General features: G+C 40.5%; 1 protein-coding gene across 3 annotated transcripts in view; it reads right to left on the reverse strand.

Annotated features, from left to right (window-relative positions):
* The window catches only part of ARHGEF12 (Rho guanine nucleotide exchange factor 12), a 167,595-nt gene that overhangs the window by 13,001 nt on the left and 135,995 nt on the right, over positions 1 to 18,599 (reverse strand). For all 3 annotated transcript variants that reach the window (XM_087821473.1, XM_087821472.1, XM_087821471.1), the window contains 3 exons: positions 3,823 to 3,948; positions 2,174 to 2,288; positions 544 to 644 (listed from right to left, as the gene is read on the reverse strand). In XM_087821473.1, coding sequence (XP_087677599.1) covers positions 544 to 644; positions 2,174 to 2,288; positions 3,823 to 3,948 — 342 coding nt within the window. The remainder of the gene's footprint in view (positions 1 to 543; positions 645 to 2,173; positions 2,289 to 3,822; positions 3,949 to 18,599) is intronic.

Raw genomic sequence — 18,599 nt, forward strand, 5'->3', positions numbered from 1 at the left:
ACCTGTAAGGCTGTCCCTTCCACATCATTTTGTTTCATTGCCACTCATCCTTCAGAGCTTGGTATATGTCAATTCCCCAAGGAAGCTTTCTCTGACAGCCACCACCTACCATCCTCAAATGAGATAATCCTGCCCCCCAAGTTATACTCCTGGCATCCTGAAATTCTCCTTCACAGCAGCCATCACAACTGATATAAAATACTCACACTCTACTCTGTCCAATGACATTCTATCCTGCTAGAAAACAAGCTCCGTGTGGGCAATTTCTGCACTCCTTTTTGTAAGCACTCTATACCCCACCCTCAGCAGACAGCTATCGTCACCAACTCAATGAATAAATGAGCAGACATGCAGCTAGAGAGGCTCACAAAGGTCAAATAAAACGTGGATGTTCTGTCACAAGTTGATAGAGACCCATCTGCTACATGAACAGTTGACAAATGTCTACCTTCAATTATGTAATGAGACTTTCAGTTATTGTTGCCAGACTCAGGGCAACACTGACCTAATATCCTCACTGCATCTTTTATTTTCCCTTCTTACCTGCTTGTTTTCTGCCTCTTTGACAGCCTGATTTACATAATTTAAGATCTGACGACAGTGATCTGCAGCTTTCTTGACCTTCTCTCTTTCTGTCGGCCACTCTAAATAAGGGCAAGAACCCGAAATATAAAATGGAGGAAATCAGAAAAAAAAAGCATATATGTGATATCATTTTAACAGTTATAAGGCCATAATAAGACCTTGAATATTTTTATACCAGGCTGAACCTATGTCAGAATCTCAATTCAGGTATTCTTTAGACAGGTAAAACCTCTTACGACAGTACTTCAAAATGTAAATACTACTCTTTAAAAAGAAACCATAGTATAGAAAACCAAACCCAAGGACAGACACTTTACATCAAGTATCAAGCCCACTATGTTTGTTTGTTTTTTTTTAAATATGTCTTTATTGATTTCAGAAAGAGGAAAGGAGAGGGAGAGAGAGAGGTAGAAACATCAATGATGAGAGAGTCACTGATCAAGCCCGCAACCCGGGCAGTGCCCTGACCGGGAATCGAACCCCGATCGCCTGGATCCCAGGTCGACCCTCAACCGCTGAGCCACGCCCGGCCGGGCAAGCCCACTATGTCACACACTCCAGGGAGTGGGTCTCATTACATTGTAAGCAGTGTAAGTGGGGCCCTCCCCCTAGAATTTCAGTGCACAGCCTATGTGATTATGTCCAGTGCACTTGTTAAGCAGTATTTTTTTTTAATGGAAATACAATTCAAAGTAACTCCAAAATAAGTTTATTTGAATTCAAGGTTATATTTGAAGAATGAAAATACATGAGGACATTCATATCATTAAAAGATGAAACTCCCCACAATGTGGTGCGGTTACAAGGAGGTCTACAATGTAAATACCAAAATCAGAATATTCGAAATTACAATCGTCCAAACACAGTCCAACTATAATGAGCAGATATATTAAAGTATAAAATTTAACGTGTATGATCGTTTTCAAATTCTCAGGCATAAGAAATAGGAATTTGGTTGTACAGGATTATTAATGAGTGGGGTGGGGTGGGGTTGATGGGGCCAATGGAGAGAAAAAGAGGCATCTGTAATATTTTGAATTAAAAAAATTTAAAAAAGCGCCTAAGGCTCAACTGACAAATTTGAATTCATTACATGCTTTAAAACAGGAGAGTTGGAATTATGAAGCTAATGAAAATACATGTATAGACACAAAATACCTCTTCAATCCAGTACAGGCCTTCTTCAAAGGAAATACGATACATGCTAGAGGAAGAACTGGCAACTTCCATGAAGGGCCAGTAATAAATATTCTACAGTTTGCAGGACAAATGGTCTGTGTCGTAACTACTCAATTCTGCCGTCGTAGTGCGAAAGCAGTCAGAGTCCAAGGCCAACAAGTGAGCATGACCAGAGTCTAATAAACTTCACAGAAAGAGGTAAAGAGCTAGATCTGGCCCACAATCCACAGACTGCCAAACCCTGCGCCAGACTCACTAATGGAGTTCATTCAATCAAATACCCTAAACTGGACTGAATCTTATTAACAAATTTTGCTCTACTATTTGGAAACCTCCAGGCACCAGAATGCTGTGAGAGAATTCTGTTTTTTTTCCCTTAAGCTTTTTAATTTCCACGAAAGTGCTGTACCTGTGTATTTAGCAATGTTGTCCAACAGAAGAGGGTACTTGGTGAGCCTCTGCATTTGGGTGGGAATGATATCCTTCAGCTGCAGACGCCGGCACAATGGATTACTCTCAGCATCCTAAAATTAAAGTGAAACAAGTGAATTTATAACTGCTATTAGGAATATACCTAACGCACCATATATTCATCATATAAGTGTCTACAGCATCACAGTTCAGCAATTAAATAAAACTTACAACATGCCGAGACAGACCACTGCCACACTACACTTCTGCTTTCCCTTTCTATCACTAACCCAATGGATTCTTTGTCATCTGTTTAAACAATGACTTCGAGCATCCACAATCAACGCGGAGAATCACTTTCTCAGGATAAAACAGTTTTATCTTCACATGTTCAGGAAATCTAGTCACATCTGCTTACAACTGGCATTCCTACCGAAGTCATGTTAGCTAATACGCTGGCCACCATTCCAAGTAGGCACAATGGATCCCGTCTGGATATACCAGCTCCTCTAGAACAGGTCTGCAGCCTTTTCAGTCAAGTGCCAGACAGTAAATACTGCAGGCTCTGCAGGTCCTACAGTCTGTCGCAACTCTCAACTCTGTTTTAGAACAAAAGCAGCCACAGATAATACGTAAAGGAATCCACATGGCTAAACTAAGTGTATTAAAAGTTCTAACATGGCCCCCCAAATTCCCTCTCTAGTATACACAACCTACATAACCTTTCCCTCACATGTGGACAGAACCTGGCATATGATGGGATATCACACCTGTGATTAGGTTACTATCAGTTGACTTGAAGACTGTCTTCGGTGAGTCTGACTTAATCAGAGAATCTTTGCTTTAAAAGAAAGCTCTGTCAGGGAGATGCATCCTTGCTGGCTTGGAAGAAAGCAAACATCCATCTTGTAAACTGCCTACAGGGGCCGTAAGGCAAACAAATATGGGCCTTCTCCAGGAACCAAGAGTAGTCTGTAGCCGACAATATCAGGACAAGGATCTTGCTTACACACTTAGGGCGACGTGAGCTCTGCTAACAGCAAGGGAGCTTAGAAGAGGACCCAGGTCCCAGGCAAGAGCCACAGCATGAAAGGAGGGCCCACCTGAACTATACCTGCCCTCCTCTCCACAAATAACACGTTTGCATTGTTTTAAGTTGCTATGCTTATTGTAATTTACTATATGGCAATAAAAAACTAGTACTGTTTTCCAATAAAACTGTTTACAAAAACAGGCAAGAGGCTGGATATAGCCCATGGGCTGTAGTTTACTGACCCTAGATCTATACCAATATATACTTCGACAAGTATGAGTGCTGTTACGTTCTTCCCTGGGCTTGACATAAACCCATTCTCAGGTTTTGATGACATTATTTTAGTAGTGTACATGGACCATTTCCGGACAATGTCTCCATGGCAATGTGAATGGCTATGTCAGGCATTATGATCAGGTTGTATTCTCTTTATTTCTCAACATTCCAAAATCTTTATACCATCTAGTAATTTAAGAGAGCAGTGATAGCTTTAAAAAACATTAACATAAATATAACCCTTGTAAAAGACTTTGGTCTTAGAATTCTCCCAGTTTATTCTATAATTGATTAAAAAACTGCATTATTTTTTCTCTTACAGGACACACACAACTCACTTGCACAAAAGTCTGGAATCGAGAATCCTTTTTCTGACGAGATTTGATCATTTCCAGGGCAAAAGGCTGGTTACTGCAGAAGGTCGCTGCTGCCTGCTTCAGCCTCTCCTCCCCCGGCCCACTGAACTGCAGGGAGGAGGAAAGAGCACAACAGGGAAGGGGGTGCAGAGCTGATCAAAAGGCCAGACAAAGTGAGAGAGAACCACAGTCCTTTTGAAACTCCAATAAGTATTCTCAAAAGACAGGAAACAGAGCTACATGTACATGTGGAGTATGGCTGTGTCTATCAGAAACACCTGACACACCCAAGCCTTTTCTAATTATATTCTAATGTTTTCCTCCTTGCGGCCTCCCATACTTATAACCTGTTCAGCCTACACCACTTCTCTATTAGACAGAAAGGCTGACACGGGAATTATGAGACATAAAACACTTAAAAAAGACTTTGGGTGGTGGGCACACAATGCCACATACAGATAATGTGTCACAGAGATGTACACTTGAACCCTATATAATTTTATTAACTAATGTCACTGCAATAATTTTAATTAAAATAAAGTGTAAAAATAATGAGATTACAATTTCATTTTCTTAGAATCTGACACTGTCACAAAAATGACTCTCCTGTTGCTCTGGGAAGAAAATCCTCAAGATCAGAGCTGCCTTCTTACTGTGAAACCTAGGTCAGGTTAAAACTTTTTGAGGTTGCAATAAAACTAAATCACCCACTGTTTCACTGTGCAGAGTCCAGACATCCATGCCACCCACCTCTCTTGGGGAAGATCCATGAGCCTATGAATCTCTTTTGCTAAAAATTATACCTTTTTTTTTAACTGATATTTTTAATTTATAAATTTAAGTTTGTATATGCCCTAATTTTAAAGTTTCTGATGAAACATCTGATAGTGCTTTACTCATAATAGGCAATCTTATAAGTAGAGGTCAGATAAGTTTTTTTAACAGGCTTTATATTTGTAACAATTGCTTCTATGATTTACAAATGAACTTTTCCTACAACCTTCCCTTTAAATCCGTATTTCCAAAAGTTTGTACATGAAGATATTTTGTTAAAAATCTTTTTGTAGTGCACTTGCAGATAAATTCAGAGTATTTTTTCAACTAGGACACATACAAAGTGGCATCTTAATAGGCTGCCCCAATGCTGTATACATACTCTATTGCAAATGTGACACTCAACATATTAAAAGGAGAGACTGACAGCACTTTGGAATTTTAATTCTCTCACAAAAATATGAACAGCAGCTGGGTTTACAAAAGAAAATAAATGCCCCTCAAACTCAAGCAGTTTTAGAGTAGTTGGTATCCCTAAGGTGATATTAATGGATAAATACAAAAAAAATAGTCTCCAAAAGTACTTCAAAACAGAGTAAATTTAAAGGTCTATTTATGATTTTTGCTTTTACTATTTCTGGCTGTTTTCCTCTAAATTAACCATCTATACCTAACAGTTACTAACTAGATTGGCTGGTCCTTTCCAATATTTTTACAGGTACATCACACTGGTCAAAAACGCACTTCTCTTGGGAGAGCCAAGATGGTGGTGGAGGAGGTGAGAGTAACACTCACCTCCTCCCAGGCCCAAACCGGAATCACCGCTACATCGCAGAACAGTCATCCTGAATAACCAACTGAGAACCAGCTGAACACAAGTCTTATAACCAAGGATTTACAGAGGAAGCCACATGGAGACAGGTAGGAAGGCTGGAGATGCAAAAGGCTGGCCCTGCTACCATGTGCAGAGGTTGAGAATCTGGAGGAATGCCACAGCTGCAAAGTCCCTCAAGGAGTGAGGGGTCTCAACCCCACACTGGGTTCCCCATCCCAGAGCATCAGAGCCGGGAAGCAGTGCCCACATAACATCTTGTGTAAATCAGTGGGGATTCTGCTAGAAACTCAGGCACCCTCTGAAAGGTCCAACACACAAAATCTTGTTAGCGACCACTCTTCCTGGGCTCTGGTGGAGGGCAGACAGCTTGGAGTGGACTGGAGCCATAAAGGGAGAGGCTGAGTTATGTGGCTTCAGGGAAAGGGTTGAAGGGACAGCCACCAAGGTCCCTGTGCTGAATTGCACTCCAACATGGCCCACAGATGCCATCTGTCCTGGGCTGAGCACTCCCTCCATAAAGCATTACCCTGCAGAAATGCAGTAGCTCTTCCTACCGACTTCCTGTGGCCCAGCCCTGCCAAACTGGTGTCCAGCAGAGAAGTATGCAGGAAGTGTAAAACCTGGACCCACAGTGCACACTTTCTTGGAAGGCTCTTGAGGAGGTTGGGGAAAATGCAGATTGTGTCAGAGACTCACAGGGCAAGACTGAGTAGTGTGGCAATAGGGAGTGGGCCATTTCCCTTGTCCCACCGACCAGCACCACTCTTCCAATGCAAAGCCCTCCTTCCATACAGTCAAATCTTTCTCTTTTTCAGCCTGATGAACTCTACTGGCTTCATGCTAACGAATCCCGAGATCCCACCCAACCACAAAAGTCCACGGGTGGTGCTGGCCTTGGTGTACCCTGAAACTTTTGCTGAGTGACCTCAGACCCAACACTGGTGCCAAGTTTGAATCTGTATCAACCTAGTGGGCACCACTTGTCCTACCTGATACTCACTAAGAACCTATCTCATACAACTCGAGGACTGCCAGAGGCTCTTTCAGTGACGGCCCAACAAGCAGCCAGTAGGTAGAGTCAGACCTTGGGCTGTCCTGGGCCTTTTGCTGAACTGCCCCTGGGCTAGGAGCCAACGGAAGCTGGCTTTGTCACACAGTTCTGTCCCTCCCCCACACACAGGCCCAGCGGCAGATACAAACTGTGGATCTCTTCATAGCTCAAAGCAGGTAATCCAGAGCCAGTCACAGACTCTGATACTGACCTGCACTGGATTCCCTACCAAAATCCCCATAAGCGAACACACGGTGGTGAGCTTCAGACCAAATCAGAGCATAGTTGAATTGGCTCCACAAGAAGCTCACCCAAAAGGAGATCTCTGTAAGCACCGGACCCTGATGGGGGGAATTCTACTTCATGGGGTCAGACCCAAAACAGCAGACCATACACTGTGGGTGGGGTCAATTCTCACAGTCAGCGAGCATGAGACTCAACTCCACAGCAACAGAGAAGTGAATGGGAGCCAGTGTACTATCAAGCAGCGGGAATCTGCGGGGATTCCGTCCACCTAGGAGGCTCAGACCACAGTATCCCAGACAAAGAGAGCGTTCTTTGTTCTCCCACCAGCCTGGGAAATTAGCTCCAATCTGGGGCTGCTGGAGAAGCCATGCAGCAGAACTCTGGGCCAGTCAGGGGGGTCTGCTTGTACACCAGAACGACTTTGAGGGGCTTCTACCTTCTGGAGGAACTCTGGGAAGAGAGCCGGTAAGATGCCAGGCTGCGGCCTGGGAAAGGGGAATGACCCGCCGGCTCGAGCGCACGGGCGCCCCCGCGCCCCACCCGCTGAGCTGCTGGGTTTGCCCCATCCTGCTGTGACCCCGCAAAGGGGAACCGCACTGGGCTGGGAATCCACGGGCTCCTGGGAGTCGACCATTTGGCCCCATTGTCAGAGGCCTTGTCCAGCAGGGAGCCAGCCACAAACAGATTAGAGTGCGAAGGGGAGCCAGTTATTTTTTTAAGTCCACAACCAAAGACACTTTTCATTGACTTGAGAGAGAGGAACATCGATCAGTTGCTTCCTGTACACACACCGACGGGGGACTGAACCTGCAACCTAGGTATGTGCCCCGACTAGGAATCAAACCTGCAGCCTTATTGGTGTACAGAAGTACACTCGACCAGCGGAGCCATCCGGCTGGGTGCTTATTTTTTTGGTCCCCTCCTACTCGGTTTGGTGGCAAAGGAGGGTGCCAGGGAGCCAGGAAGAGCTGTGTCTCCAGGGTGGGCTTCTGTCTGGGAAGAGACAGGAGTGTGCTGGGCCCTGTGGTAGAATCACGGGGAAGCAGATGCGAGCTCCCCAATGAGTTCAGGCCAAACAGCCCTGGGAAGGAGAGGAAGTACCCGCCCCCTCCTATGGGTTACGGGCACCACTCCCACCAGGTCACAGATACCTCCAGAGTGCAAATCTGTGGGGGAAGGTAGTGCAACTCAGAACAGGGACATTCGAGGTGGGAGGCCCAAGGAAGATCGAGCCTCTGGGCTACAGAAGCCCCACTCGCCTGACGATTAGGGGCTCTGCCCTGCCAAGCTGCAGACAGGTTAGTGAGGGCCAGGCAGGGATAGCAAGTGACATTGGTTTGCACCAGATAACTACCCAAGGGCCCGGGACTGGCTGGCACACCGGGTGACCAGTTTCAGACGACATTTGAGAATGATCCTGCGAGTTCCACAAGTAACCTATCCAAAGTGTGATCACAGGAGGCACCAAGATCTGCTGAGAAAAACCCTGCCTTTTATTTCTACACTTCTTATTTTCCTGCTCTTTCCAGTTTTCTCTCCATTCTTTCCTCTCTTATTTCTCTCTCTTTCCTTATTCCATTTTCCTTCTTTCTTACTTTTTTACTGTTTTACTTTTCCTACTCTACATTTTATTATTACTTTAAAATTATTTCATTATTTATTTATTTAAAATGCCATTAATACATCTACTTTTAATTATTTTTTTGCTAATCCTCCCCAGAGGATTTTTTTTTCTATTGCTTTTTCAGAGGGTGGGGTGGGGGGAGAAGGAGAGAAGGAGAGACAGAGGCAGAGATATCGACTGGTTACCTACCACATGCGCCCCGACTGGGTCCAGGTATTGAACCTGCAACCCAGGTATGTGCCCTGCCTTTGACCAGGAATTGAACCCATGACCCTTTGGTGCAAGGGTCAACACTCTAACCAGAGACGCACCAGCTAGGGCTTTATTTCTTATTTTTATTATTTTACTTTCCTTTTTCCCTTTATATGCTCTGTATTGCTTTCTTTTATAAAATTTGTCTTTATTGTTGAAAGTATTAGATATCCCCTCTTTTTCCCCTCCCATGATCCCTTCCACCCCACATTCACGCTGCCACTCCCCCCAGGCCTTCACCACACTATTGTCTATGTCCATGGGTTATGCATATATGCATATAAGTTCTTCGGTTAATCTCTCCCCATCGACTCTCCTACCCCCGCCTTCCCACTGAGATCCCTCAGTCTGTTCCAAGTTTCTATGTCTCTGGATCTATTGTGTTCCTTAGTCTGTTTTGTTTATTAGATTCCACGTATGAGTGAGGTCATGTGAAACTGAATAGGGAAGAATCAGAAAACATGAATAGGCCAATAACTGATGAAATCGAAGCAGCAATAAAAAAACGCCCAGCAAAGAAAAGCCCTGGTCTGGACGGCTTCACAGGGGAACTTTCTAATTCTTTAAGTTGTAGAGTTAGATAGTTTACTAAACATTTTTCTTGCTTTTTGAGGTAGGACTGTAGTGCTATGAATTTCCCCCTTAGGATTGCTTTCCCTGTGTCCCATAGATTTTGGGTTGTGTGTTCATTTTCATTTGTTTCCAGGAAGTTCTTGATTTCTTTCTTGATCTCATTGGTAACCCATTCATTGTTTAATAACATGCTATTTAGCCTCCATGTGTTTGAATGTTTTTACTGTAGTTGATTCCCAATTTCATGCCATTGTGATCCGAGGTGCTTGATCTGATTTCAATCTTCTCGAACATTTAAAAATCCCTTAGAATTGTTAAATTAAGGTGTTGGGGCCTTTCCCTCTCTTCCATCCTGAAACCCTGGTTATTCAGAAATCCTTATTATATTCAAAGGTCCTGATGACTGACATTTGCCTATGCTGAGGCCACTTCAAAAGGCCCTAGGCATGAGCTCAGACACTGGCTCCATCTCAGAAACCAGGCCCAAGAAATCACTCCCTATTGCTTTCTTTTATTCCTCTCTAATGCTTTCCCCTTGTCTTTTACTGCTGTTTTTCTTCTCCTTTTTTCTCTTCTTATTCCTTATCTCTGTTGTTGTTGTTTTTTCTGGCTGTTGGGTTTTTTTTCATGTTATTTTTGGTTTGGTCTTCTGTTGTCTTGTTTTGTTCTGTCAAAACCTGTACAACAGTTTGCACGACGTAGTCAGGGCTGAACCTCAGAGTCAGCCAGCCCACGAGCCCAGCCCATCCACGAACAGGACAACAGCCATCAAGACCCAGTACAACATGGGGACCCACAGAGCCCATACAAGAGACATTTCTAGAACACCCAGGTAAGTTGATCAAGGAAACTACACCACCAGACAACACAGGACAGCCACTATAGTAGGACACCCTACCAAGGCCGCGAGTCATGGCAGTTCTACCTAATACATAGAAACAAACACAAAGAAACAGCAAAAGTGGGGAAACAAAGAAACAGGTCTCAAATGAAAGAACAGGAGAAACCCTTAGAAAAAGAGCTCAATGAAATGGAGGCAAGCAATTTATTCAAAATGGAGTTCAAAGTAATGGTTTTAAGAATGCTCGACAGCATGAGAAACCTTAAAAAAAACCAAAAAACAAAAAACCCACTCAGAAATGAGGAATAACGTATCTGAAATAAAAAAAGACAATGGAAAAACAAACAGATTAAACAGATCAGATGAAGTAGAGGATCAATCAAGGAATTAGAAGACAAGGTAGAAAAAAATGACTCAATCAAAGGAGCAAAAAGAAAAGAATTAAATAGCCTGAGCATTGTTTTAGGGAACTTTGGGACAATATGAAGTTGAACAACATCCACATCATAGGAAAACAGAAGAGGAAAAAGGTGAGCAGGGCATAGAGAACTTATTTAAAGAAATAATGACAGAAAAATTCCCTAACTTGGTGAAGGAAAATCTCACATAAGTTCAGGAGGCACAGAGAGTCCCAAGCAAAAAGAACCCAAAGAGGCCCACAACAAAATGTAATAATTAAAATGGCAAAGGTTAAACACAAAGAGAGAATCTTAAAGGCAGCAAGAGAGAAACAGTCAGTTACCTACAATTTAGTCCTCATAATGCTTCCAGCGCATCTCTCACCAGAAACACTTCGGGCCAGGAGGAAATGGCACGAAGTATTCAAAGTAATGAAAGCAAGGATCTGAAACCAAGACTACTCTATCCAGCAAGGTTATCATTTAAACTTGGATGTGAAATAACGAGTTTCCCAGACCAAATACAAAAAGGCTAAAGGAATTCATTATCACCAAATCAGCACTGCAATAAATGTTAAAGGGACTGCTGAAAGAAGAAGAAATACACAGAGGAACACAGGCATAAAGAATAAAAATTGCAATATAGAAGTACCTATCAATAATAACCTTAAATGTAAATGGATTAAATGCTCCAAATAAAAGGCACAGGGGTGGCTGAGTGGATAAGAAAACATGACTGATCTATATGCTGTCTACACGAGACCCACACTGGAACACAAGACTCACAGGGTGAGAGTGAGAGGGCAAAAAAATACTCCATGCAAATGGCACTGAGAAAAGGTAAAGCTGGGGTAGCAATACGTGTATCTGACAAAAGAGACATCAAAACAAAGACCATAAAAGAAACAAAAAAGGTCACTACATAATACCAAAAGGATCAATCCAGCCTGGCCACTGTGGCTCAGGGGTTGAGCGGTGATTCCATGAACCAGGAGGTCAGGGTTTGATTCCTGGTCAGGGCACATGCCTGAGTTGCAGGTTCAATCCCCAGTAGGGGGCGTGCAGGAGACAGCCGATCACTGATTCTCTCTCATCATTGATGCTTCTATCTCTCTCCCCCCCTACTTTCCTCTCTGAAATAAATAAAAACATATTTAAAACAACAACAACAAACACTAAGCAGATCGATCCAACAAGGTGATATAACCCTGGTCAATATATATACAACCAATATAGAAGCACCCAAATACATAAAAAAAATTTGTTGTGGACTTTAACACCCAAATGTCATCCATGCAGAGATCTTCCAGACAAAAAAATCAAGGAAACAGTGATCTTAAACAACACACTAGGTCAGATGGATTTAACTGGTATTTATAAAACATTTTATCCCAAAGCTGCAGAATATACATTCCTCTCAAGTGCACATCGGTTATTCTCAAAGACAGACCACTTTGTTAGGACACAAAACAAATCTCTATAAGTTCAAGAAGATTGAAATCATATCAAGCATCTCAGATCACAATGGCATGAAATTAGAAATCAACTACAGTAAAAACACTCAAACACATGGAGGCTAAATGGCATGTTATTAAACAATGAATGGGTTACCAATGAGATCAAGAAAGAAATCAAGAACTTTCTGGAAACAAATGAAAATGAACACACAACAAACCCAAAATCTATGGGACACAGGGAAAGCAGTCCTGAAAGGGAAGTTCACTGCATACAAACAAGTAGAAGCATATACCATGTTTACGGACTGAAAGAATTAACATCATTAAATATCCATAATAATAAAAGCAATCTATACATTCAATGCAATTCCTACTAAAATGCCACTGGCATATTTCACAGATCTAGAAAAAATATTCCAAAATTTTACATGGAACCAAAAATACACCAAATAGCCTCAGCAATCTTGAGAAAGAAGAACAAAGTTAGAGGGACCACAATACCAGATACCAAGTTATATTACAAAGCCACTGTAATCAAAACAGCCTGGTACTAATATAAAAACAGGCATATAGGTCAGTGGAACAGAACAGAGAGCCCAGAAATCAACCCACGCCTTTATGGTCAATTAATATTTAACAAAAGAAGCAAGAGCATACAATGGAGTAAAGACAGTCTCTTCAATAAATGGTGCTGAGAAAATTGGACAGATACATGCAAAAAAATGAAACTAGACCAACAACTTACACCACACACAAGAATAAACTTAAAATGGATAAAACACTTAAATAAATATAAGTTGTGAAATCATAAAAATCCTAGAAGAAGACATAGGCAATAACATTTCAGACATCTCTTGCAGTAATATTTTTGCTGATATAACTCTGAGGGCAAGGGAAACAAAGGAAGAAATAAACAAATAGGACTACATCAAACTAAAAAGCTTCCTCACAGCAAAAGAAACCATCAACAAAATGAAAACGAAAACCACTATATGGGAGAACATATTCGCCAATGATAGTCCTGATAAGGGGTTAATATCCAAAATATATAAAGAACTTACACAACTCAACACCAGAGAGACAAACAATCCAATTAAGAATGGACAAAGGACCTGAAGAGACACTTCTCCAAAGAGGACACACATATAAATAGCCAGGAGACAGATGAGAAAATGCTCTGCCCATTTCATCTGGTTGGAGCGTCGTCCTGTACACAGAAAGGCAGCAGGTTCAATGCCTAGTCAGGGCACATACCCAGGCTGCTGGTTCAATCCTTGGTCAGGGCGATGAGGGAGGCAACCATTGATGTTTCTCTCTCTCTCTTTAAAAAAAAAAAAAAAAAAAAAAAAGCTCAACGCCACTAATCATCAGAGAGATGTAAATTAAAACAACGAGATATCACCTCACACTTGTCAGACTGGCTCCATCAACAAATCAACAAACAACAAGTGCTGGTGAGGGTGTGGAGAAATGGGAGCCTTGGTGCACTGTTGGAGGGAAAGCAGACTGGTGCAGTCCCTGTGGAAACAGTAAGGAGTTTCCTTAAAAAATTAAAAATGGAACTGCTGTTTGACCCAGTTATCCTACTTCTGGGAATATATTCTAAAAATCCTGAAACACCAATCAGAAAAAAATACATGCAGCCTATGTTCATAGCTACATTATTTACATAGCTAATATATGAAAACATCCCAAATGCTCATCAGTAGATGAGTGGATAAAAAAGATGCGGTACATTTACACAATGGAATACTATGCATCTATAAAAAGAAGGAAGTCTTACCCTTTGTGACAACATGGATGGACCTGGAAATTATTATGCCAAGCAAAATACGCCAGTCAGAGGAAGAAAAATACCACTTTATCTCACTTATGTGTGGAATTTAATGAACAAAATAAACTGATGAACAAAACAGGACCGGAGGCATTGGATACATGTAGCAGACTGACAGGTCTCAGAAGGGAGTGAGGTGGAGAACACTCAAAGACATTAACCAAAGAACACATATGTATATATGAATAGCCCATGGAAACAGACAATAATGTGGTGAAGACTGGGGGGGGAAGGGGGAGGTGATGGGGCTGCACAGAAGGGGCAAAGGGGTGGGAGAGAGAACATATGTAACAGTGTCAACAATAAAAAAAATATTTCATGCAAATGGAAATGAAAAAAAGCAGGTTCGGCAATACTGATATCAGATAAAACAGACTTTAAAATACAGGCTATAACAAGAGACAAAGAAGGACACTACATAAAGATAAAGGGAGCAATCCAACTAGAGGGTATAACTCTGGAAAACATTTATGCACCAAACACAGGAGCTCCTAAATATATAAAGCAAATGCTGACAGATGTAAAGGGAGAGATCAACAGTCATACAGTCATACTAGCAATTTTAAACACCCCATTTATCAGTGCAGAGATCTTCCAGACAGAAAATGAACAAGTAAACAAAGGCCTTGAAAGACACACTAAACCAAATGGATATAACTGATATTTTCTGAGCATTTAACCCAAAGGCAGCAGAATATACATTGTTTTCAAGTACACAGAAAGACCACATGTTGGGACACAAAACAAGTCTCAATAAATTTAAGATTTTGAAATCATCAAGCATTTTCTCTGACTACAATGGTATGAAACTAGATATCAATTTTAAAAATAAATAAATAAAACAAAACAGAAAAACACAAACACATGTTGGCTAAATAACATTTTACTAAACAATGAATGGGTTAACAATGAGATCAAGGTAGAAACCAAAAGATACCATGAAACAAATAAAAATAAAAACTGTACAACAATCCAAAATCTATGGGACACAGAGAAAGCAGTCCTATGAGGAAAATTCTTAACAGCATAGGCCTACTTCAATAAACAATAAAAATCTCAAATAAACTATCTAACCTTACACCAAGAGAAGAATGAGGGAAATTATAAATATTAGAGTGAAAATAAACAAAATAAAGTCTAAAAAACAATTCAAAATATCAATAATATCAAGAGCTGGTTCTTTGAAAAGATAAACAAGACTGATAAACCTTTAAGCAGACTCATCAAGACGGAAAGAGAGAGGACCCAAATAAAATCAGAAATGAAAAAGGAGAAGCAACAACTTACACCAAAAAAAATGCATAGAATTCTAAGAAAATATTATGAACAACTATATGCCAACAAATCCAACAATCCAGAAGAAATGGATAAATTCCTAGAAACATACAACCTTCCAAAACTGAATCAAGAAACAGAAAATTTGAACAGACTGATTACAACTAATAAAACTGAAGCAGTAATTAAAAAAACAAACAAACAAAAAAACACCTCCCAAGAACTAGCACCTACTTTTCTTAAACTTTTCCAAAAATTTCAAGAGGTGGGAAGAGTCTCAAGCTCATTTTACAAGGCAAGCATTATTCTAAATCCAAAACCAGATAAAGACACTACAAAGGAAGAAATTTATAGACCAATATCCCTGTTGAACACAGATGCAAAAGTCCTCAACAAAATTATTAGCAAATTGAATCCAGCAATACATGAAAAAAGATCATACACCTCCACCAAGTGGAACTGTATTTCTGGGATGAAAGGCTGGTATAACATCCACAAATCAATAAATGTGGTATACATCACATAAACAGAATGAAGGACAAAAATCACATGATCATATCAATAGATGCAGAAAAAACATTAGACAAAATCCAGTACCCATTTATGATAAAAACTCTCAGAAAAGTGAAAACAGAGGGAACATATCTCAACAAAACAAAGGCCTTTTATAACAAACCCTCAGCCAACATCATATTCAACAGGGAAAAACTAAACGCATTTTAAGATCAGGAACAAAACAGAAATGTCCACTTTCCACCATGGTTACTCAGCAGAGTACTGGAAGTCCTGGCCACAGTGATCAGACCAGAAAAAATAAAAAGCATTCAAAATGAAATGGAAGAAGTAAAATATCATTACTTGCAGATGACATGATACTGTACATAGAGAATCCAAAAGATTCCACCAAAAAACTACCAGAACTGATGAATGAATTCAGTAAAGTAGCAGGATACAAAACTAATATTCAGAAATTGGTTGCTTTTATAAACCAATAATGAACTATCAGAAAGGAAAACTAAAACAACAATCCAATTTACAATTGCCTCAAAATAATAAAATACCGCCTGGCCGGGTGTGGCTCAGCAGTTGAGCACTGACCTAGGATCCAGGCGATCGGGGTTCGATTCCCGGTCAGGGCACATGCCCAGGTTGCGGGCTCGATCCCCAACCTCGGGGGCGTGCAGGAGGTGGCCGATCAATGACTCTCACATCATTGATGTTTCTATTTCTCTCTCTCCCTCTCCTTTCCTCTCTCTGAAATCAATGAAGATATATTTAAAAAAATAAAAAATAAAATATCTAGGAATAAATTTAACCAAGGGGGTAAAAGACCTGAATTAGACACTGAAGAAAGAAACTGAAAAAAATATAAATAAAAGCATATACTGTGCTCATGGATAGGAAAAATTAACATCATTTAAATGTTCATACTACCCAAAGCAATTTATAAATTCAACTCAATTCCTATATCAAGATATTAATGGTGTGTTTCACAGAACTAGAAAAAAATAATCCAAAAATTTCTATGGAACCACAATAGACCCCAAATAGCCACAGCAATCTTAAGAACAAAGTTGGAGGAATCATGCAACCTGATATCAGACTATACAACAAGGTTAGAGTAATTAAAACAGCAGGGTACTGGCATAAAAACAGGCGCTGGTCAATGGAACAGAATAGGAAGCCCAGAAATAAACCAACACCTACACGATCACTTAATATTTGACAAAGGAGGGTAAAAACCACCTATTCAATAAAGGGTGCTGGGAATACTGGACCGATACATGCAAAAAAATTTAAACCAGACCATCTTACAACACACACAAGAATAAACTCAAAAAGAATTAGACTTAAATGTAAGACCCTAAACCATAAAACTCCTAGAAGAAAACATAGGCAGTAAAATCTCTGGTATATCTTTTAGCAACATATTTTCTGACTTATGTCCCTGGGCAAAAGAAAAAAATAAACAAATAGGACTACATCAAACTAATAAGTTTTGCACAGCAAGGGAAACCACCAAGAAAACAAAAAAACAACCTACTGAATGGGAGAAGATATTTGCCAATGATACATCTGATGAGGGGTTAATATCCAAAATTTATGAAGAACTCGACATCTCAATGCCAAAAAACCACAAACAATTCGATTAAAAAATGGACAGGGGAACTGAATAGACATTTCTCCAAACGGGACATAGAGATGGCCAACAGACATTTTAAAAGATGCTCAAGGTCACTAATCATCAGAGAAATGCAAATTAAACCACAACGAGATACCACCTCACACCTGTCAGAATGGCTCCATCAACAAATCACCAAACAAATGCTGACAAGGAAGTGGAGAAAGGGAGCCCTAGGGCACTGCTGGTGGGAATGCAAATTGGTGCAGCCACTGTGGAAAGGAACATGGAGGTTTGTCAAACTATTAAAAATGAAACTACCTTATAACCTAGCAATGCCACTCCTGGGTATATACCCAAAGAAACTCAAAACACTAATTTGAAAGAATACACGCACCCCTATGTTCATTGCAGCATTATTTACAATGTAATAGCCAAGATATGGAAGCAGCCCAAGTGTCTATCTATAGATGAGTGGATAAAAAGATGTGGTACGTATGTATACAATGGAATATTACTCAGCCATAAAAAAGAAGGAAATCTTACCATTGGCGACAGCATGAATGAACCTAGAAGGTATTATTGCTAAGTGAAACAGTCAGGGAAAGACAAATACTATGTTACTTCACTTATATGTGAAATCTAAAGAGCAAAATAAAGAAAACAGAAACAGACTCATAGACACAGAGAACAGACTGACAGTAGACAGAGGGAAGGGAGTGTTAGGGGACTGGGTGAAAAAGGTGAAGGGATTAAGGAGTACAAATTGGTGGTTATAAAATAGTCATGGAGACATAAAGTACAGCACAGGGAATAGAGTCAATAATTTGTAATAACTATGTATGGTGCTGGGGCTACTGAATATACCAGGACAACACTGTCTAACCACTATGCTGTGCACCTGAAGCTAATACAAAATAATACTGAATGTAAACTGTAAACTGAAAAATAAAATTAAAAGAATACACTTCTTTTCACACATACTAAAATAATTTTTTCGTCCCACTCTGTTAACAGGGTTCTCCACTTTGTTTCAACATGTAGATGAATTTATGCAGTCCAATGGACTCTGAGGAGAGGACCAACTGCACTCAGACCCTAATAATGATGAATCTCACTGGAGACTTGGTTTAAATACTATTTTATATGTGGTGCAAATTAAACTGCTTAGGAATCAAGACTGTATCAAGTCCACATGGCTTACAACTTTTTAATCCACATTTGACATGAAAATTGATGCTATACTATGTTGTACTACAGATTTTTGATTCAAGTTGAGTAGTCTACTAAGAAGCCAACAGAACTCAGTTATAACTTTCACTGCTACACTGACATCATGAAACAAAGTGAGTCAGACTATCACAGAGTAGTCACAGAATAAGCTGAACTTCTCAAAGGAGTAAACTCCTTAATAACAATAATTCTAGAGTGGGCCTAAGGGAGAAAATGCTTTGGAAGGTTCAGTAAATGCAAGATA

The sequence above is a fragment of the Miniopterus natalensis genome, chromosome 11, assembly GCF_054644295.1.
Source record: "Miniopterus natalensis isolate mMinNat1 chromosome 11, mMinNat1.hap1, whole genome shotgun sequence".
NCBI lineage: Eukaryota > Metazoa > Chordata > Mammalia > Chiroptera > Miniopteridae > Miniopterus > Miniopterus natalensis.